A 23,754-nucleotide genomic window follows, 5' to 3' on the forward strand; every position below is an offset into this window, starting at 1 on the left:
AAAACTGCTCAGTTTTTTTTTTGTTTGTTTGTTTTGTTTTGTTTTGGTTTTTTTTTAGACAGTAAAACTACTGGGTTAGATTTTTTTTTAAAAAGGAAACGTTGGGTTAAAATTCAGTTCAGTTTTCTTTGACAGGTTAACGCGACCCCAATTTAGGCGCAAATATACTGAAATGTATGAACGACCAAACGGGAAAATATGTGTCGAATTACACGTACAAATTTGCTCTTTCGGGGCTAAATCACGTTTTGCTATGAAACCGTGGCCGTGGATATCCAGCATGACACGCTGAGTGACGACTGACGACAGGTAAGAGACAGGTGAGGGGGAGCTGAAACGCAGCCAGAGTCCTGTCTGCCTGGACCAGGTGACGGCCTCTTTTCGCAACCTCAAATTAAAGAACTTCAGCAGCTGCTGTCATCATTGCGCTGCTGCTGCTGTGTGCGTGTGTGTTTTCTTCTTCTAATGTCACTAGTTATTTATCGCGTTGTAGTCACTCTTTTGGATATAAACTTTTGATATTATATAGACTTCTCCTCCACTTTAATTAACAGTGTCTATTAATGTAAATTATAGATCTGTGATAACCTGCACTCACAGGCCACTTCATTTAAAAACAAACAAAAAAAAAAACATCAGTAATGGGAGACTCCTCTCGCTGTTGTAGAGAGATACAGAAAATCATTTGTGCCCACAGCCATCAGGCTTTTCAATACAAATAGCAGACATTTGAATTTCCCTCTGTGATCAATAAAGTGTGTAATTGATTAAATATTTGCTTTAACGAGTAGCTGAGCAGGTGTATTTAATAAAATGGTCGCTGAGTGTATATATTAGGCTAACACTGTATTTAACATTCATAAGTCTTTTTTTCTAGACCCAAGAAGAATGCTGTTAAGTACATGTTGCTAATAATACTAAAGCACTTTTATTTTCTAAAAATCTTCATGCAAACCTTATTTGCATGGAGAATTTTTGCAATTTTTTTCTACTTCAAAGGGCATAAAGTTCCTCCACCTCCCCACTATTTACACAGCATGCAACTTCATGCCTTTCTCTCCAAACATAGGAACACCTTCATTGCCACACTGATATCACCCACGTGTATAACTACATGCCACTGCAGGCCCTTTCTCTCACTAGAAGTTTCACACTAACCACTCATTAACTGCTGGACACCGGCAAGGATTTTCATCCTTAAATTCAAATCTTCAGTCCTTATTTTTCTATCAGATTTCAGAGATATGTTTAGACTTTAAAATTGTTGCAATGAAAAACATTACCAGCTGTATCCTAACTTTCTCTCTGCCGCTGCTCCATGTGCATTTTATTAACAATTTCCGCTCATCCACCTGGTTCTGCTGTTCTCTGTTGGCTTCTGTGCTCCTCGCCCAGATGTCGGGGACTCTGTGCTTTGTGCTCTGTGCAGATGAACCCTCCAGCTGCCTCCTGATCTCACCCACCTCACTGAGACCTCCATTCTCTCCTCTTCTGACCTCAGGTGATTCATTTTTAATGGGGCAATTTTAAAAAGATTAAAAGCCTGGCCTGATTCAATATAGTCCGTGTGCCAGTGATTCAAGCATGCAAGCTGATGAAGTGCTTTCTTTGTGTGTTATCATCACATGGAGTCCTACCTGTGGACATACAGTTTCGGAACATCAGTTAATAGACAAAGACACACCAAAAACCAAAAAGCCACATAGCCCTTTAAAGGGTGAGACTTGTTTGATTATATAAGGTCTGATTTCAGTGAGTAAATCTCGTGTCTTTACCTCATGTCATTGCTCTCTTTTTCTGTCAGCTGTCGTCACATGTGATCATATCATTTCTGATCCACATATTTGATTTGGAAAAGATTTTATGCCGCATACCTTTCCTGAAGCTGCCCTCCTCTTTTATCTGGGCTTGGGACTATAACTAGAAATGCACTCTCCTGTGACTCCCCTGTGGCTGCGTTTGTAATATACTCAAACTACGATATATTTACTTAAAGTCTCCTCTTTCAGCATAGTGCAAGTCTGCTTTGCATCTTGTGTGATTTTTTTTTCAGGTTATAGCTCTTGTTCATTCATTTAAACGCCAAACAGCTCTCTGCTTGACTTGCGCCCTCTGGTGGTTGCAAGAATACTCAGCAACTCAGTTAAATGGAATCTGCTGTAGATCATAAGAGTAATTCAAGGGTTAAAGAAGACATCATTTACAGCATTGAAACACTGGTAGCTTGCATTATTTAATGTATATGTATATCAGATTGTAGACTTGTGTTGTTGTTACCTTTGACCTTTATCATTTGTTCAGTGTAAAACAGATTCTTTTTAGACTGAATCATTGGAGCCTATTGGGTAAATTAAGGGTTATTGTATCATTTTTTTGTTTTAGCGTTCTCTGCCATTGTCTGGTGGAGTGAAGGTTATATCATATTCCAGGGACATACCATTTTGCAGAAACAACATTTTCGGTAGTATTTGGGTGACTGGGACAGGATATTTGATCACTGACATATTTTTTCCCCGCCACACTCATACTGAAGTGTTTTATTACAGGGAATAAAGACTGAATGTTCATTCCTGATAAACTTCAAGGTTTAATAACCAGCCCACAGTCTGTACAAGATAAAGCTGACCTTCCTCACATCACAACAACTCCCTCCACAGTGAGAGTTGCTGATACTGTCATGGCACAGCCGCCCGTTTAAAGTACCTACCTTTGTTAGGTGTGTCATGTCATGTGTCCTAAGTCATGACCTAGAATGGAGACCATATAATTACATTAGCCACAACCACCTGGGAAGTGATCCAGTTTGAACTTTAGAAGCTCCAGGTATGAGGTTATTGGGTCATCAATCGATCTTGATTCTCTGAAGCAGTATTTCACTCCACAAAATCGCTTGTCCATAAATGTTTTTGTGATTAATTATTAGTCTGTATACATGAAGAGCTCGGAAATTACTGATCCAGAGTATAAAGAACATATGCAACACTTTTTCTTTTCCATTAGCAAGGCCTTTCACACAGAATCATGCTGTCTCATTTATTCAGAAAGAGTTTAGGTGAATGGGATAGACTAAAAACATCCATCCATCCTCTGCTGCTTATTCCAGTCTTGGTTGCAGAGACACAGCTGCCAAACACAGCAGTCTAAGTGGAGATGCCCGGGTTTCCCTCTCCTTGGCCACTTCCCCCATCTCCTCTGTGGGAATACTGAGGTGTTCCCAAGCAGCTGAGAGATAATCTCTCCAGTGTGTCTTCCCCAGGGCATCCTCCTGATAGGCCTGGAACATCTCACTTAAGAGGTGCCCAGGAGACATAGTCTGATACTCAAACCAACTGTTCCTTTTTATGTGGAGGAGTAGTGGCTGTCACTCTCAAATTACCAAATTCCTCACCATATCTCAAAGGGACAGCCCAGTTGCCCTTTGGAGGAAGCTCAGTACCATCATTTGTATCCCTGATCTCATTCTTTCCATCAATACCCAGAGCTTCTGGCCATACATGTGGGTAGGAACGTAGATTGACCTGTAAGTGAAGAGCTTCACTTCTGCACTCAGCTCTAATTCCAAAAGTCCAAACATAATGTTAACAGTTTGTACTGTTTTTTTTTTTGTTTGTTTTTTTTACTGGTTTTGTTGGAGAAGTTGATCACATTCATTTTTCCATCACTGGTGGATGCAGTGTTCTAGCAATGACAGTTTTATGACTTTATCAAACACTGTCTTTAGCTCATATCTTCCACTTGTGTCTTTCAAGGTTCACCTTCCTGTTTGATGTATCCCCCACCCACCCATAGACATAACATAGAAATCCCATAAAACAGGGATGTAGCCACATGCTATTACCTACTGGTTAGAGAATCCCATAATGAAGTGTCAGCCTGAGCATTTTTGCCCTCACCATCTTGATATTTTGAAAATGGATGCAATGGTGGATCTAACTATGATTGCCAATGAGCAAATCCTGGATTATCCTCCTTTCTGACTCTTGGAATGACCATAATTTACAAAATGGGCTTCATGTTTTACTAAGCGTGATCTGAAATGAGCTACTGAGCTCATAAAATGTTTAGCCAACTGAGGTCACACCAGGTGCCAGGATTCTGATTTTGAATGGGCCAGAGCAATCAATGATTCTGCAGTGGATTTATTTTACTTCAGATCATCAAAGGTAGCTTAACAAAGGAAGACACACATGGACTGCTAAACTCTGAAAGAGAAAGGTGCACGTTAAGTCATTAACTTAAAGATAAAAGGTTTAATAAACTCAGAAAAAGAACAAACTCACCCTAGCTAACGCCCTATGTGGGAGTGAAAAGAATGAATGGAAGCGAGTGCAGTCCTTACATAATGTGTGCCGGGCGAGTTCAGTTAAGGAACAAAGAAACTCATAATCATTTCCCATATATTTCTGAATATAAACTGAAGTTTTTCTGCAACCAGGCGAGTCGCCCCCTGTGAAGCTACACCCAACTTTTTATACTTATGTAAAGGTGACAGAATAATACCCATATAGTTATAGTGTCCTGTTACAGGAGAAAACACTAGCTGGCAGTCGGGCCTTACAAGTGTAGCTTGTGCAGTTGAAATCATCAACAGTAGTCTGCTTTGCAGTTGAAATATAAACAAAACATTTATTCCACTTGAGTCACAAGTTTAAATCCATCTAGCTGAATAATACCATACACTGCAAGACACAGTACTGTTTGAGAGCGTGTACTACTCCACAGATGTGCGCTGCTACAGTGTATTAAAGTAGTGGTACGCAGAAACTAAATGTGGGAAAACACTAATTTAACCATAAAATATTAAACTAAAATTTAAATTCAAAATAAATGATATATGGTTAGTTTATCTATAATAACTCAAACCAAAAGTTATTACCAAAGTATACATTCTACAATAAAAAATATGGGTTAACATGAGAAAATTAAACTACTCTTTGTCACATGTCCCAATCAACCTTAGCTTAAATGTGTTTTGCGTTTCTTTCAAAATGTATATATGCCTAGGTCATTCGTTTATTTATTAATCACGTTAATTAATTTAATAAGCCTCAATCAACAAAGTGAACCCGTTTTTCTGGTTGCAACCCGCTTTTCCCACTTTCCTGACAGCCTGTGAATGCTCCACTTTAGGAGTCCTCACAGCTGCCTGAAGGGAAAAAAAAAAGAACAGCAAGCTGTAAATGTGACTCTCAGCAGCAGCGGTACCGTCCTTCATAGCTGGACTTATTCTCCACATGCTACGTTTCAGCTTGCTTCAGGCTGCACTGATCTTTAATGCTGTTTTAGGGTAAAGTGAATCAGTTTGGTGTGTTTTTTTTAAACGCAGGTAGGTGACAATGGAGTGTCGCGTGTTGTCCATTCAGAGTCACGTTGTCAGGGGATACGTGGGGAACAAATCGGCAGCATTCCCGCTGCAGGTAAGAACAACTGGGTCTGACATTCCGGTGGTAGTTTCAAACAACCCAGTACAGTCTAAAGAGGGGATAGTAGAAAGCCAGTGTCAGACTCGTAAAGAAAATAGAGAAAATCCTGCCGAGTGCACAGCGACACTTCCTGATTTATAATATGTTGTAATCTGTTCTTAGAAACCTCGCAGGCCTTTTTCCATTTCCCACTCTTTAACCCCTGAGCCTAACGGCTGCAAACCTGAACGTACCACAAAACATACTGTTTAATATCAGCTTAAATATTTCAACATTGTTGTTGTTATGTCACTCATTCTCAGCGACAGGTATCAATCAGATCAAAACAGCCTGAAAAGTTGGAGGTATTACAGTGTTGTTGCTTGTTGCATCGAATTTCAAGTTGTTTTTTTGCTCCTGTACAACTGTTTCCACCTGTAACACCTGTTTTTATATTATAGCATGCAATTTGTTTTTATAATTTTTGATCTAATTCAACATCCTGGGAAGATTTATGTGTAGTATAACAAGGGACACAGTGACGGCAAAACTCTGGGTCGAGACTGATATTTGAAATTAAATTAAGTTTTTTATTATTTATCCCCCTTTTGTTTAATGGAAATGATAAGTATAATGGAATTATTTGGAATTAAAGCAGAGTTGATCAGAAGAAACATAATCACTGACCACTGCCATTGGTTAATGTCAGTGTTTGGCACTTATATTAGTGCATTTTGAATTGGTATGGGCTGGTAACTCAGTTGCATGATCTATAAGCTTCTTTATTGTTCTACTTATCTCACACAAGTTTGATAACTGGAGTCGACAGTCCACAGAAGGAGCTCATAAAGTTCAGAAGAAAGCATTTAGAAAGTAAAATATACAACAGTGCTGTTTCCATGTGTGAGTTTGTGAAGTGGGCTTAATCATGCAATTCAAGCTGTCAGAAGTAGAAAAGCTGAAACTGTGGGTGAAACTCTGCATGCTGAGCAGTCCTCACAGTGATTCAGCTTCAGCGTGCTGTTCCCGCAGTGCAGTGTGATTCATCTAAACACAGTGTAATACAGAGCCCATTGTTCTCTGTTTTAACAGCTGCTTCATGTCTCTTCCCAGGTGCTGGGCTTTGAAGTGGACTCCATCAACTCGGTGCAGTTCTCCAATCACACAGGTTGGCTGAGTGATTTTAATGGAGCAGCAGAGTGTTTTTCATTCATATTCACAAAGTCGATTGACTCCTTTTCTACTTGTATAATAACTCAACATTTTTATGCTGCTGAGCTGAACCATTAATTTTTCTCACTTCTGCTGTATTACATGGGTTGGATATGGAGATCATATCTTAAAAGCTTTTGTCAGGCTGGAAACTCATCGCCTGTTCTTATCTTATTTGGTTGGTTACATGAAAAGGAAAGATGTGCATTTAGCACATTTTGGGGGCGTTTAAGGCTGCATGCAACTTGTTTTAGTTGGACAAAAGATTACAAGAAGAATTCTTAGCATGCATGCATTGGGGCGCCTTAGCTGGCTGTGCAGAGGAGTTATCAGTGTCCCTGTACTTTGCCTTGTTAGTACAGAACCCTTTGGATGAACTCTGTATTCTTGCTGTATGTGACTCAGTGAAATGCAGCCACTTTGGGCATCAGTCAGGTTTAGACTAGACTCAGGTACTGTTTAACTAGAGAAAATAATGTTTTTCTGAAAACCACCTCAGGTTCATCAGCTGAGAGGAGTCAGTTATGTCTAGGCTCTGAGCAGCGCTCTATGATAGGAATGCTTTATTAAATCAGCTTAAATCCTTTGCCTGTATATTGTGTGTAGATCTAACAACAATAAGTACATTAGTCCAGACAAACTTAACATTATCACAGGGTATTTAAAATGTTATATTTAGATAACTGAAACAAATTCAGGATGGAAAGTGAGCAAAATACCTACAGAGCATGTGTTTATTTAAAATTATCTAGAAGATCATTGTAAAGATGACCATATACAGCAGATGTAGTGTTACAATAGATTAAATATTTATTACTGTTTAGGCTTGAGATTCAAGTGCAGAGACAAAATGCAGACTGTTCGGTGAAGTAAAAGGATCCCCAAAGTAAGCTTTATCTGTTAAATAACCTCAAAAAATTACCAACTGTACCTTTTTAAAATGTCTTTTTTTTTACACAAACTGTAGTGGAAACGCACTCGTTCAAGCATAAAAAGTGACCATCTGTAAGCAAATTGTTACTAGCAGCCCATCACAAAAACACATAATTTCTTCCCATTTCTTTTCTTGAATCTATAAAAAATGCCAAAGATAACACATTTTGACATAAAATAGTATTTTTACACCAACAAGGTGATTCCCAAAGAGCCATCAGCTGAAGTCTTGGCATATCTCAGCATGGTGTGTGGCGTGTGTCCTTAAAAAATTTGAGGAAACTGGACAAATGGAGGAATAAAGAAGTGTCAGTCCTGAAAGTCACGTTATGAACACAGAAAAGTGCCATCAGAAAGCATCTGATTGACAACGGCTTCATTTTTTCCCTTCAAGAAGCCTGGAGAACTACTCCTGGAGAACTTAAAGAAATGACAAGAAAGCTGCCTCAGAGACCTCAGGCTGTGTTGAAGAATATACCAAATATTGGCTTTTAAGCTTGTAAGAACTGTACAGACTGGTTTTCCCTTCCGTGCTGTATTTTCATATATGTTTGCATATATTTGTGGCTGTAGCTCAGGAGGTAGAGCAGGTCACCTAATAATTGAAAGGTTGGTGGTTCGATTCCTGGCTGCTCTGGGCTGGATGCCAAAGTATCCTTGGTCAAGATACTGAACCCCACGTTGCTCTCCGACGCAAGCGTTGGAGTATGAATGTTAGACAATAAAAGCACTTAGCTTAGTTACATATAAAAGTGCTTATATGAATGGGTGAATGTAAACGTGTTGTATAAAGCACTTTGAGTGCTCAGATAGAGTAGAAAAGCGCTATATAAGAACCAGTACATTTACCATATATTTCAATAGGTTACTGCACTTATTTCCTATTTTCCTAGCATAATATAAAGAAATGAAGGAAGTCTCAAGACTTTGGCATAGGTCAGAATGTGTTGTTGTTCAAAGAGTATCTGTGGAATCAACAAAGACTCCTCTAAACACGTGGATGAAAAAATGTTTCCTTCCACTGACTGATCAAAAACATTTAAAACTTGTTTTTTGAACCAAAACAAAATGTGATAGTCACCCAATCAGTCAGTGAAGATGCAACTGCAGGACAAACACTTGACTGTCAAGTATGTCTGTGTAGATTCTCAGTCATCCAGGTCATAGTAGTCTCTGGAGCTTGAAAAAGGCGACTGGACTTCTTTTTGTTTCTTGAAGACGTTTCACCTCTCATCCGAAAGGCTTCTTCAGTTCTCAACCAAATGGTGGAGAGACCCAGGTATTTAAACCCCTGTGGGCATAGTCCCCTGGAGGTGGTTATGACCCTCTATTGATCATGTGCGTGAACACATGTGCCCAGGTGTGAAGGGGGCGTGGGTCATATTTAATCAGTGGTTTCAGTTGAAACCAATTTAGGACTCCGCTCCATTGTTTCCTGTGGCCTATTGAGGTCACTGGAACAAAGGTGTGAATGGGGGTTGAGACGTCTGGGAAGGGAGCTCAGGACAGCACTGTAAGCGGGGGAAAGTTGGTGACGTAATCCACCTCCTCTGTTCAATGATGGTTGTTCACAGTGGACATAGATGGCTTCTTTCACTCCTCTTTCAAACCATCTGTATTCCCTGTCCAAAATGTGAACATTGGCATCCTCAAAAGAGTGCCCTTTTTCCTTCAGATGCAGATGTACTGCTGAATCTTGTCCTGTCGAGGTGGCTCTTCTATGTTGTGCCATTCGTTTGTGAAGAGGCTGTTTGGTTTCACCAATGTAGAGGTCCGAGCACTCTTCACTGCACTGAACAGCATACACTACATCGCTGATCTTGGGTTTGGCGGGTTTGTCCTTGGGATGAACCAGTTTTTGTCTTAGGGTGTGACTTGGTTTGAAGTATACTGAGATGTCATGCTTGGAGAAAATTCTTCTGAGTTTCTCTGACAAGCCCGACACATATGGGATGACAATGTTGTTCCTCTTGTCCTTCCTATTCTCTGTAGTTTGTGTTTGGCCTTCATTCCTGTGCATCTTAGCTGATTTGATGAAGGCCCAGTTGGGGTAACCGCATGTTTTGAGGGCTTTCTTAATGTGTGTGTGTTCCTTATGCTTCCCTTCTGCCTTAGAGGGAACACTTTCCGCACGGTGTTGTAGGGTCCTGATCACCCCAAGTTTGTGTTCCAGAGGGTGGTGGGAGTCAAAGAGGAGATACTGGTCTGTGTGTGTGGGCTTCCGGTAAACTTCAATGTTGAGGCTTCCATCTTCCTCGATAAGCACCGCACAGTCCAGGAATGGTAACTTGTTATCTCTGGTGTCCTCCCTGGTAAAACGTATGTATTTATCCACTGAGTTGATGTGACGAGTGAAGGCTTCTACTTCATGGGTTTTGATTTTGACCCAGGTGTCATCTACATATCTGTACCAGTGGCTAGGTGCCATCCCTTTGAAAGAACCAAGAGCTTTACTTTCCACTTCCTCCATGTAAAGGTTGGCTACAATGGGAGACACTGGGGAGCCCATGGCACATCCATGCTTCTGTCTGTAGAATCCATCATTGTATTTAAAATATGTTGTGGTAAGGCAGAGATCTAAAAGTGCCTAAAGTGCCTAAGTGTCTAAAAAGGAGACCGTCAGAAGACGACTACAGGAAGACGATTCCTTACTGAACAGAACCAGCCTCACCCCAGATCAGATTTGTGCACTTTTAGATCTCTGCCTTACCACAACATATTTTAAATACAATGATGGATTCTACAGACAGAAGCATGGATGTGCCATGGGCTCCCCAGTGTCTCCCATTGTAGCCAACCTTTACATGGAGGAAGTGGAAAGTAAAGCTCTTGGTTCTTTCAAAGGGATGGCACCTAGCCACTGGTACAGATATGTAGATGACACCTGGGTCAAAATCAAAACCCATGAAGTAGAAGCCTTCACTCATCACATCAACTCAGTGGATAAATACATACGTTTTACCAGGGAGGACACCAGAGATAACAAGTTACCATTCCTGGACTGTGCGGTGCTTATCGAGGAAGATGGAAGCCTCAACATTGAAGTTTACCGGAAGCCCACACACACAGACCAGTATCTCCTCTTTGACTCCCACCACCCTCTGGAACACAAACTTGGGGTGATCAGGACCCTACAACACCGTGCGGAAAGTGTTCCCTCTAAGGCAGAAGGGAAGCATAAGGAACACACACACATTAAGAAAGCCCTCAAAACATGCGGTTACCCCAACTGGGCCTTCATCAAATCAGCTAAGATGCACAGGAATGAAGGCCAAACACAAACTACAGAGAATAGGAAGGACAAGAGGAACAACATTGTCATCCCATATGTGTCGGGCTTGTCAGAGAAACTCAGAAGAATTTTCTCCAAGCATGACATCTCAGTATACTTCAAACCAAGTCACACCCTAAGACAAAAACTGGTTCATCCCAAGGACAAACCCGCCAAACCCAAGATCAGCGATGTAGTGTATGCTGTTCAGTGCAGTGAAGAGTGCTCGGACCTCTACATTGGTGAAACCAAACAGCCTCTTCACAAACGAATGGCACAACATAGAAGAGCCACCTCGACAGGACAAGATTCAGCAGTACATCTGCATCTGAAGGAAAAAGGGCACTCTTTTGAGGATGCCAATGTTCACATTTTGGACAGGGAAAACAGATGGTTTGAAAGAGGAGTGAAAGAAGCCATCTATGTCCACTGTGAACAACCATCATTGAACAGAGGAGGTGGATTACGTCACCAACTTTCCCCCGCTTACAGTGCTGTCCTGAGCTCCCTTCCCAGACGTCTCAACCCCCATTCACACCTTTGTTCCAGTGACCTCAATAGGCCACAGGAAACAATGGAGCGGAGTCCTAAATTGGTTTCAACTGAAACCACTGATTAAATATGACCCACGCCCCCTTCACACCTGGGCACATGTGTTCACGCACATGATCAATAGAGGGTCATAACCACCTCCAGGGGACTATGCCCACAGGGGTTTAAATACCTGGGTCTCTCCACCATTTGGTTGAGAACTGAAGAAGCCTTTCGGATGAGAGGTGAAACGTCTTCAAGAAACAAAAAGAAGTCCAGTCGCCTTTTTCAAGCTCCAGAGACTTGACTGTCAAGAAAGCAGCAAAACCCATCGCCGTCTTCTGACGCCAAAGGTACGCTAAATCAGGAGTAGCCATGAAGTCACGAGCTGTGCAGACTTCAGCAGATTACAATGGCAGCTATCTCAAAGCAAAGGAAATGCAGAAAAAGGCCAGGAAACCAGCTGGAAGGCGATGCTCGGAGAGGTTATGCAAGTTCATTTCAATTATGCATGGGGCAAAATATGACTTGAGTTCACTCAGTACATGTGAGTCTCACGTGAATCGCGTGGCTCAGAAGGAGATTGAAGACAATTTAACAGTTATTAAACCTGTTAATTGAGACACGAGTTTATGATGACAGACGCATTTTATTGCAGCAAGTCAGGGAAGTTGCCAAACTTCTAACTGGCATAGTTTTTTTTTTTTTAAGTTTAAATGCCCCAAGGTTTCAGTTTTCCTCTCAGCATTACCCCATACAGACTTACCCTTTGCCCCACATTTAGTTTGTTGATATCTGGTTGCTCTAATCAACACACCTGCAGAGATGATAGGATTATTACTTGGGGTTCATGTGTTGAAGTATGAGAAGAATGCGCTTTTCTCCACAGGAGCAGAAGGCTTACACGGAAATCACTTGAACCGATACAAATAGGAACCCGGTGTGTTTTGAACATTCGATTATACTGTGAATGTGACCCTTCGTCTAGTTTATTCTGGTATTCTTAAACATTAAAAATTCAGAAATGTCTCCCCCAAACCACAGTACAAGCGTCTACTTTACCCTGAACTTTCTTAAATCCTTTCTGCTAACTTACTGGCTCGTGTTCAAGTTTGGACTCCACGTGAACTCTTCTTTCCCCCCCTCCAGTATACAGACGTGTTTGTGTATCCATTGTGTGTCCAGTCATTTGCAGTCAGAACAGCTTTTGAGGGTTGTTCTAGTTTATTGGTGAAAGAGGGACAAAGAAAGGAGAGAGCTGGCAGTCAGGATACAAGCTTCCCATTCACTTGCTGTGGAGGCCCTGCTAAGCACAAAGGGGAGAGGGACCTCAGCAGAGGGAATTAGGTCAGTGGAAAGACAGAGCAAGGATGGCAGTGTTTACTAAGTTGATTTATACACAGCCGAGCTAATGCAATATGTGAGTGCTTCTATTGGGTTAAGTAGTTCAAATGTTTGTGTCGTCCTCCCTCATTTATCCTCAAAAGGTCTAAATTCATAGCTTTAGACTTTGGCACAAAACATCTTTGAAATAGGAATTAATCAAATCCAATCAGCATTAAGAACTGGAAAATTTCATTTGCCCTTTTTGTTTTGTTTTTTTTTTTATCCACCCAGGCTACGCCCACTGGAAGGGGCAAGTACTGACAGCAGAGGAGCTGAATGTGCTCTATGATGGCATTAAACTCAACAATGTGAACCACTATGACTACATCCTCACAGGTGAGCCTAAGCACAGCAGTCCTGTAAATCTATTGTAGGCCTCATTGACCTAATAAGCTTGGGTAGGAGTTTGATGCATCTAGGCTGTATGATTGATAATATTGACTGAATCATAAGACAGCTGTAATTCCCCTGCTATTTGCCATAATAGCAACAGGAGGACTCACACAAATGAGCTTATACTGACATAACCCAACTGGATTGTTATTGGAATCTCCAACATTTAGTTTTATACATTTTGCCTCCATCGGTTCAGATCGAGTTTGGTTTGTTTGCTTTTTTACTAAACAGTTGCTATTGTTACATTGATCAGAACATGCAAACTATTGACAACTGCGGCAGTCTGCTAGTGACCAAAGAAATCACAAATAGGTTTTTGGTGCAAAACCGTGAACCCTAGTGACTGACTTCAACTACTCGCCAGCCAGTTGTGAAATACACACTTCTCCCTAGTGACCAGCAGCTACCACATGGTCACTGACTGGTTTTTACACCTGTGTGACTGCGACTTTAGCAATCATTTACACAGCGACTGCCAGCAACCAGATGGGGAATACGCATTTCCCCCTCATAACTGGTGGTTGCCAGTTGGTTGCCAGCAGGTCTCTAGGTCTGTGTGACTGAGGGCCAAAAATCTCATACTGTATACCAGGCTGTAGGAAGCTCAGAAACTAGAAACTGCTAAACTCCACAGTGAACTCAATGTGTAGCAACACTGGTTCAGGTTTTCCCAAAAGCCATTGTCATGTTATCCCAAAATTTCTCCCCAAAGGGTACAGCAGGGACATCTCCTTTCTGGAGACAGTGGTTGATATTATTAAGGAGCTGAAGAAGGCCAATCCCAGCTTGGTGTACGGTGAGTGGCAGATTGGGTTTTCCATTTTAAAAAGTGAACCATAAAACTTTTTTGCCCCTTAAATCTTATTTTTAATTTCTTCTTTGCAGTTTGTGATCCTGTTATGGGAGACCAGGGTGCTATGGTAAGCAATTAGTCATACTGTACAGCTTCTAACAGTTTAATGAACAATGCTGTGCTCTTTTAGTGCTTTTGAAGCTCACTAAAAGAATTGTAACAAAATGTCATTTTGGACAGTTTAACAGTTTGCATTTGTCACATGTAAGGAGGCTGAGGCTTTTGGAGATCAGCTCTTTGTATTGCTTGTTTCAGTATGTTCCAGAGAACCTTCTGCCAGTCTACAAGGACAAAGTAGTGCCTTTGGCTGACATCCTCACTCCCAACCAATTTGAAGCACAGTGAGTGCATTTCATACAGTTACAAAGAAGAATTAAAAAAGAATAATAATCTCAGCATATATATATATATTTTTTTACAAGTCCTTGAAAGATACTCTGTAAAACTAATTAAGGGTTGGTGCAAAATGGTATTGTTCCTTTTTTGTGTTTTTTCTTAGGCTCTTAACAGGGAGGAAAATTAACACAGAGGAAGATGCTATTGAGGTGAACATCAGAAACATTTTCTTTTTGGCCGTATTTGGATTTAATTTGCGGCATCAGAAACGACAAAGCTTGAGAAAATGGGATTTTATCTATTCTCCAGGTGATGGACTTGCTTCATAAAATGGGTCCAGAGACTGTGGTCCTCACTAGTACAGACCTTCCATCGAAACAGGGGGACCAGTTCCTGGTGGCTCTTGGAAGCCAAAAAATAAGTAAAGTATCTGGCTGACTTTGTCAAAATGCAAACTATAATGTGATATTTAGAATCCCCATATGCCAGCATCATTTCCTAAATTAAATGTTGCAAATACAAAGGCAGTAGAATTTTAGCAGAGTTTTAGAGATAAAAGACATATTTTCTGAAAGTCTGACCTTATTTGACCTTGAAGACGAGGTCCAAGGTCTAAAGTAACATGATAATTAGAATCCTCATACATCATTCCCTATATGCCTACAGTATGTTGTCAGTACAAACAGTTGCAGTAAGAAACATAGTTTTAAATAATTCCGTATAACATTATTATCACCTTGGCCTTCAGATCAGTGTTTTGACCTTGAAGGAGAGGTCAGAGGTCAAATGTGACATGACATTTAGAATCTTTATATGGTACTTTCAATATCTTGGCAGTACACACCACACTTGTAAGAATCATAGTTTCTAAGTTGAAAGGTTTTTTGTCAATTTTTGACTAATAAATCTTTAAGTTGACTTTGGTGGATGGAAGCCAGTTTTAATTAGTGTTGTAGTCAAGACCACCTAACCCAAGACCGAGACAAGACCAAGACCAGAGGGTATCGAGACCGAGACAAGACCAAGACTTTTAGGGTCCGAGACCAGTCGAGACCAAGACCGAGGGGGGGCGAGACCGAGACAAGACCAAGACCAGTGCCTGACACTACATGACACAATAAAATGTGAAACATGATCAAAATCACTTCTCAAATTGATCTGAAAGATCCACATTCCCATAAAATCATCCTGATATTAAACACTCACAGCTCAAATAAATATAACCATCTTTATTTAATACTCCTGGGTGACTTCCATCATTTATCACAGAATGTAAAACAATTATTCATAGTTCATCACAATAGTCTTAACTTTTCTCTGCCTTTCATAAACTATGCATAAAGTTGTGTTGTTTTTAAACCTACAACCTTTGTAAAAATGGGTGCTTTTTCAAAACCACATAGCTAAATGTGTAAAACTGAAAAAATGGCAAACACTCATCAACAGTAAGAACTAAAGCCTTTAATCTTATACAGATTAAAGCTGCAGGATGTAACTTTTATAAAAAATCTGGTTTTTACATATTTGTTAAAACTGTCACCATGTCAGACAGTATGAGACCGATAATCTGCGAAAAAAATGGAGCTCATCCACCTCCTTCCTGAACCGCTCCCAGTCAAAAACAACCAGTCAGAGCCAGGAGGAGGGTCTTAGCACTGTCAATCACTCCTGGTGTATGCTGCTCAGTGTAGTTGTGTGCAACACTTCATAATTTGGTATCGATCCTATGTAAAGTAAACACAGGGCCATTATCACCGACACTGATACCAATACTTTTTAATAATTATGAAGAATTTCCATGAAGTTTAACTGGTTTGAGATTTTTTTCCTTTGGATCATTAATTAGTTAAAACCCAGGATAGAATTGGGCAAAGTTTATATGTAAGTAGAAAATACTTTATCAAAATAAAAGTTATTGTTCTGAAACAATAGAACAAAACAATTTTCCCCATAAATTGATGTCTGGATTTTTTTTATAAATTAAGTGTACAAAATCATCACTCAAGAACAAATGCAAACTTTTTTCCAGGTAGATTTTTCAGAAAGTATAATAAAAAAATTTAATAAAAAATGTTCCTTCATTCACTAATTTTCTACAAATTTAAATTTGATTTAAATGTTTCATAGCAAAATCCTTTTTTTTCCTAAATAAAATATGTTATGCATCACATGACAGTATAACAAAACACTATGGGGAGGGGAGGAGCAAAGTGCTCTGTGCTGTGACAGGAGCGACACTTAGACAGTCAGCTCGCATCTTTGATGAAACTGCAGCACTGCATACAGGAGAGAAACTGAAGCCAAAGTATCGATCTCATCACACTGATATTGATCAATACCAATACCAACGTTGGCATCCATATTATCGATATCAGGATCAATCTGCCCACCACTAGCTCAATGTACTGATGGCGGAGAAACAACTTACTTACTTCTCTGCTGTTACCATTGGTGGTGGCCATGGTAACTTCCGGGTTCTAGCAAGAAATATTTCTCACCCCAGCACTAATGCTAATGCTAATTAGTAAGCTAATACTAACCACTAAATGCCGCTCCCACTTGTTAATTGAGTGATGGGGCCTAAGACATAACCAGAAAGCAGTAATCAGTTTTTTTGGACGTGTAGTTACATTTCTCGAGGTGCATGTCAGGTTTGCTTCAGAGAGGATTTTCAGTTATACACAAAGGATCAATGCAGAACTCTAAATCAGGCCTTATTAGATTGATAGAATGATCATTTTTGCATATAATCCAGAAAAGTTACATTTATACATCACGCATTTAATGTGTCCCAGAGTGCCGTTTCCTTCCACTGTGTTTGCAGAAATCACATAAAAACATACACAACAAAAACATAATCCAGATTCCTCGGCTGCTAATAGCATTTCCTACATTTGAATATCAGCCACCATATTGTGAGCATAAACTATCACGTTTTAATGCAACAATAGGAAGTGACATCATCTTGCTGGGAACTGTAGTATTTTATTCTTGAAGGCCTCTCATAGCTCTACGGGTGCTGAAAACTAATGTTTGACTATGGCTTTCTGAATACAAGTAGGGCTGCAACTATCAATTATTTTAGTAAACAAGTATTCAGTTGATTACTCCGTCAGTTAATCAAGTAATTGGATAAGAAATAATTTTTCATTTTAACAATTCATCAGCATATTTTAACTTCCGTACTGCAGATGTTTCTCTGTGTGAAACAAACAGGGTGGATGGAGCAGCTACAAAGTTCTCTGTTCTTCATGTTGCTGATCAGGTGGTTGTTAAAAACATTTTGACGGATCCCCTCTGTACTGAAGGGGGTGGGGGGGCACCGAACGATTGCTAGTGCTAATGGCAGCCCCCCTTTCCCCAGTACACTGTGGTTATAGATCTGTTCTGGTGGCTACAGCTGACGTAAAGAAAAAAATAACAGCTGACATCCTCTGCACAACACGCGCACATTCAAACATGCGCACTCACAGCACAGAGAAGTGGGGGCGTGAAAAAACATCTCAGCGATCCACTCGTGTTAAAGGCTCGTTTTTGGTTTTTTTGGAAATGCTCCGCTTACACGGAGACACCTGAGCTGCAGAGCTGAAACCAAACATCAAAGCAACAAATTTGTGTCGAGGATTTTTAATAATCGAATTGCATTATTCCAAGAATCGTTGCAGCCCTAAAACTTGCATTAAATTTTTAGTTTGTGTATCAAAATACATGAAGGTTGGTATTTACCTTTCATGCTGGGTTTTTTTTGTTGAATCGGAAGCCTGAAATTTTCCTTTGATCGTCATTTTCCCTCTTACTTCTCTTCGTGTTCATGCCGGTTGTTATTTCGATTTATGCAGCACACGCGTTACCATAGTGAGATCAAACGTACACACTGTGAATGAAACTGTCCGTGCTCTGTGGTAGATTGCAAACTGCGGTGAAATGATACAGGCGTAAGCAGCGATAATAGCAGCGACCTAGCTGGGGCGGAGTCTGTGAGGTGCGCTCCTTTGAGAGGCAGAGGAGCGCAATCTTTGTTGGATTTGAATCAGAACGTTTTGCATCCAATAAAAGCAAAGATGTTAACAAATAAATTGGACAGTATTCTGGCAATTTAGTGATATTTCCACAGCTGTGGTCTTGACTGGTCTTGAAATAAAATCCCGAGTCCGCAAGGTCCGAGTCCATGACAAGACCGAGACCAAATGCGGTCGAGTCCATGACAAGACCGAGACCATCAAAAAGCGGTCTCGAGACCGGTCTCGAGACCAAGACCGATCTCGAGTACTACAACACTAGTTTTAATGGATTGTTAACATGACTCTGCTCCACAGAATTCATTGAAAACTTTTCGATCATGTTTACAAACAGAATGTCATGCATGCACCCAAACACTACCAAAAACATAACCTCCATGGTGGAGGTAATGATGTTGATGGGGTTCTCTATTAGGGTCAGTAGGGTAACTTATGCAGTTAGGATTACACGCATGAAAAAAGCAATGAATACAAATATTGTGCAGGGCACCTATATCTGTTGTCCCTGTCATTTTTAACTGTCACAACTCTATTTGTCCTCCTCTCTTCAGAGAAACCAGATGGGACCAACACAGATCAGAAAATCTGCATGGACATCCCCAAAATCGATGCTGTATTTGTGGGAACAGGAGACCTGTTTGCTGCTATGATGTTAGCCTGGACTCATCATCACCCCAAGGACCTGAAGGTCAGTAATACACAAGTGTTTTCGGTTAAATCCAGTGTGCAGCTATATCCAGATATGTTGTCACCTTGCTCAGTGAATGAATCATAGCTAAACTAGTCTTCCTTTTTAACAGACTGCCTGTGAGAAGACTGTTTCTGTCATGCACCATGTCATTAAGAGGACCATTACCTATGCCAGTGGTAGGGTCGTGTGTGTGTGTGTGTCCAGTGACTCTTAGCCTCGTGACTGCACATAACTGATCCAGGAATTATCCTGAGTTCTTATTCGATGAGTACACCACAGTCCAAAAACCTGTGTTGTGTTCTCCTCCCTTATTTTTTTTTTCCCAATTTCTTCAACTTTTTTTTTTTCAGAAATGGCTGGCCCTGGGAAAAGACCCACCCCCGCACAACTGGAGCTGAGGATGGTTCAGAGCAAAGCGGACATCGAGAATCCTGCCATTGTAGTAGAAGCCAAGCTTTTACAAAAGTCTTCACACTAAACACTGTAACGTTTTCTGTGACCGGTCTACCAGACACATAGATGAGTTTGACATCAAAGACTGTCACGTGTCTCTGCCTTACAGAATCTCTGAGAGGATACTACTATCTTTATTTTTTCATGAGTGGTCGGGAGAATTTTTATGTATGTTCTGCTCACGGACACACTGGAATAACTGCCATATGTGTCTGTACTGTAGATAGTAAGACAAAATGTGCCCTTGATTCAAAACAAAGCAGGACATCAGCCAATCATAGCCCTTTCAGACATGGGATGCATGAACATTACTGGCTTCATCAGTCTGTCAGCTGATGGCACGGTAACATTCAGGCAATTTAATGTCCCTAACAATTTCATTCAGACTTACTTGCGTGGTAGACACAGCTGTGGAAGGAGCGCTATATTTGTGTGTCTGTGTGTGTGTGTGCATTGGTGAGAGAGCTTCACCCTGCCCCTCCTGCACATGAAAGAGATCTCTCTCTCTCTACAGGGGAATGTTTTAATCTTATTGCAAATTAAAAACAGTTGATTAGATACAATATTATGTCACACGTTACTGCTTTTTAGCTCAGCTGCTTCGATGACAAAAGTCGAGGTATTGTCGTAGCCTTGGCATCTGCATCAGCTGTTCCACAAAAACTTTAACGTTGCCCATAATGCGAACAATTTGACCCCTAGGATGTTCATATTCACGCCATATTGCATCTACTCAAAACCTCGCACAAGGTTGAATTTTGGTGGCCTTGACCTCAAGATAAAGGTCAGAGGTCAAGTTTAAGAAAATCTTGTGAACGCAATAACTTGAGAATGAGCTCACCTACAATGTTCAAATTCACACCATAGATACAGTTCAAGCTAGGCCCATCAAACTTCACACACTTGTTCAGTGACTTTACTATATCAGCCCTTTGACCTCCCCTTTCTCCCCGAATACAAACAGCTGAGCGTTGGCACTCATAACTGTGCCATGTTCAAAGTGATTTATAAATGTTTACTTAAGGTAACTGATGCAGTTTTTACATGAAAAATCACAGATATTCATATAGCAGCAACAGTCATCTCAGGGCACTCTGTAAGGTTTAGACCCTGGGTGGCTGTGGCTCAGGAAGGTCGGTGGTTTGATCCTTGGCAGCTCCGGTCTGCATGCCAAAGTATCCTTGGGCAGGATACTGAACCCCAAGTTGATCTCTGGTGCGTTTGTCAGAGTGTAAATGTTAGATAGAAAGTACTTAGGCGTAGAAAGAAGTGCTTGTATAAATAGGTGTGAATGGGTGAATGAGGCATATTGTATAAAGTGCTAGTAGAGTAGAAAAGCACTAAGAATCAGTCCATTTACCCTACAAAATTATACAGAGGAACTCAGTGACTTTGAGCAATTGGAAATATTTTAGAGAGAAAAAAAAATCCCAGCTTTCCCCTCACAAGTTTCTTCCTAAGAGAAAAAAATGCATAGAGAGACGACAACCAATATCAAAATAGGCAAATGTAGAAAGGCATGCCTGTTTAGCCATGAAGCTGTTGCTGCCAGATTAATGGAAAGACGGGCATGTCTGAAAGGGGCTCATATTTATTTTAAAGGATCATTTCAAGATTGTGAGACTTAATTTATTAAGCTGAACAGAAAACGCACAAGCCAGTGTTTTATGCATGACCATTCACCTACTTGTTTTGATTCTAGAACATCAGGACACGTGTACTTCAAGAAAGCCACACAGAAGGCATTGTAACCACAGCAGTACACTATCTGTGATAACCTTAAAACGGGCTGGATTAGGCCACTATAAAATGATTTTAAAGTGTTAAGAATGCATGGGATGTGCTTAAAATGCACTTCACTTAAATTGCTGCTATGTTGTAGATTGAGTGGATGCATTTTAAGCGCTGAAATATGTTATTGTAGTTTGTAGTCTCATTATTTTGTTTCAACTCTTTTATTTTAGACAAATTGTGACTAATGATAATCATAATAGCTGATGTCAAAAATGTTCTTATAATCAATTTTCTTAAAAAATTCTCTTTGTCACCTTTTTTTTAATTATGCAGTGCTTTCTAGCAGGTGTGTAACATGTTAGATTCATGTCTTAAGCATCTCAAATTGAGGTATTTGCACAGATGATCTTTAATATATTTACTAATAGTCATTGTTTTCATTTATGACTGTTGTCATATCTCAAGAAAAGAGTGTCTATAAGAAACCACGTTGTACTGTAGCCTTAACAAGGTTAGGAAAGCAAAACAGTGGTTGTGAATGTTTTTGTGTGCTTTTAGCTGATCCTCGCACATAATGCTAGAAAGTCAAGTGCCAGACCTTGATCTGCTGCTCTGTTATAGAGCAACATATAAAGAATTAAAAAATAATCTTTTTACTGAAACTGTGCAGCATTTATTTGTATTTATTTCTTTGTTTGTTGGGTTTCAAGCTAAATCTTGTAAGGGCATTATAGATTCTATCACTTTATTAGCAGAGGTGGCAAAAGTACTGACATTCTGTATTTAAGTAGAAGTACAAGTACTAGTGTTAAAAACTACTTTGGTAAAAGTCGAAGTACTGGTTCAACTTCTTTACTTAAGTAAAAGTAAAAAAGTACAGGCTCTGAAATGTACTGAAAGTAAGAAAGTAAAAGTAGCTCTTTGGAGGACATTTCAACCTGCTATTTTTCTGTAAAGCTAACTGAACCTCATTATATATTATTGTAATAATATAAAATAATACATGAGAATACAAATGTTATTCCAATCTAAATTTTGATCCTAATGAATGCACTCAGCTTGAATCTGTTCTGTAGGACACAAACTGTGAAAGGGAATTTAAACACAGCTCTATTCTCTGTGTCCTCCATAGTAGAGGGTGACTGTGCCTCCACCTAAACTCCAACATGAGGATACTCAGGGGTTACAGTGGGATTCAGAAGGTGGAGGAACCCTAAGATCAGCTGTAGTGGCTCTGCATGGGGAGAAGAATCACAGCTTTCTATTGTGAGCTGCAGTAAATGATGTTGGTGTGCAGGCTGTGATCAGCTGACCTGCTGCTCTCTCTTCCTCTCCTGTCCTCTTTCTCCATCTCTGAGTGAACTTCTCTCTCTTTGCTCTCCCTGAAATACAGCAGCTCTTCTTTTAGCTAGCAGACACACTGTGACAAACTGCACACACTTTGTGTGTTTGCTGATATTTGTCGAGCATTTAGAAACGTTATATGGGTTTGTGTATTTAATCCCTTTGTACCCGATAAGCCCCGGTGATGGAGAACACGCCAGTACAATTGTCTCTTATATATTATTCCTCTGTTTAGGCTCAGATCATTTGATGTTTGACAGCGCACTGACCGGAAATGCAAACTTCTCTCTGACGTGTTAAAAAGTAACAAGTCTGTTTGAAAATGTAAGAAGTAGAAAGTACAGATACTTGTGTAAAAATGTAGGGAGTAAAAGTAAAAAGTACTGAGAAAAATAAATACTCAAGTCAAGTACAGATACCTGAAAAATCTACTTAAGTACAGTAACGAAGTATTTGTACTTCGTTACTTCCCACCTCTGTTTATTAGGTACACCTTACTGGTTTGTAACCCCATTTACTTTGTGGCATAGATTTAGTAAGATGCTGGAAATATTCCCCAGAGATTTTGTCATCGTGTTGACTTGATGGCGTCACACATTTGGTGCAGGTTTGTCAGCTGCACATCCATGATGCAAATCTCCCATTCCAAAGGTGCTCTATAGAATTTAGATCTAGTGACTGTGCAGAGTGACACGTTTGACAAACCAGTCTGAGATGATTTGAGCTTTGTGACATGGCGCGCGGTCCTTCTGGAAGCAGCCATCAGAAGCCGGGCACACTGATCATAAAGGGGTGGGCATGGTCAGTAAAATAGTAGGCTGTGGGATTTAAACAATGGTCCGTTTAGTAAGGGGCCCAACGTGTGCCAAGAAAATATCCCCACACCATTACGCGATCACCCGTCTCAACTGTTCGTACAAGGCAGGATGGATCCATGTTGTTTTTGCCAAATTCTGACCATCTGAATGTTTGCAGCAGAAATCGAGACTCATCAGACCAGGTGACATTTTTACAATCTTCTTTTGTCCAATTTTTGTCCAAATGCTTGTGTGGATTTAGCCTCAGTTTCCTGTTCATAACTGAGCGAAGTGGCATCTGGTGTGGTCTTCTGCTGCTGTACTCCATCTGCTTCAAAGTTTGAGATGAGTGTTTGGAGATGCTCTTCTGCATACCTTGGTTGTAAAGAGTGGTTA

At 40.3% G+C, this 23,754-nt stretch overlaps 1 protein-coding gene across 1 annotated transcript; it reads left to right on the forward strand.

The window, feature by feature from the left end:
* Window positions 1–5,143: 5,143 nt before the first annotated feature.
* On the forward strand, window positions 5,144–21,879 carry LOC115801070 (pyridoxal kinase-like). Its single transcript, XM_030758772.1, has 12 exons — window positions 5,144–5,201; window positions 5,327–5,417; window positions 6,516–6,570; window positions 12,967–13,071; window positions 13,844–13,927; window positions 14,017–14,051; window positions 14,240–14,325; window positions 14,484–14,529; window positions 14,630–14,741; window positions 18,891–19,027; window positions 19,140–19,206; window positions 19,381–21,879. Exons 2-12 carry the CDS (start codon window positions 5,337–5,339, stop codon window positions 19,506–19,508), a joined length of 936 nt encoding a protein of 311 aa, XP_030614632.1. The 5' UTR covers window positions 5,144–5,201; window positions 5,327–5,336; the 3' UTR covers window positions 19,509–21,879.
* The last annotated feature ends 1,875 nt before the right edge of the window (window positions 21,880–23,754 follow it).

The sequence above is a fragment of the Archocentrus centrarchus genome, chromosome 21, assembly GCF_007364275.1.
Source record: "Archocentrus centrarchus isolate MPI-CPG fArcCen1 chromosome 21, fArcCen1, whole genome shotgun sequence".
Taxonomy (NCBI): Eukaryota; Metazoa; Chordata; class Actinopteri; order Cichliformes; family Cichlidae; genus Archocentrus; species Archocentrus centrarchus.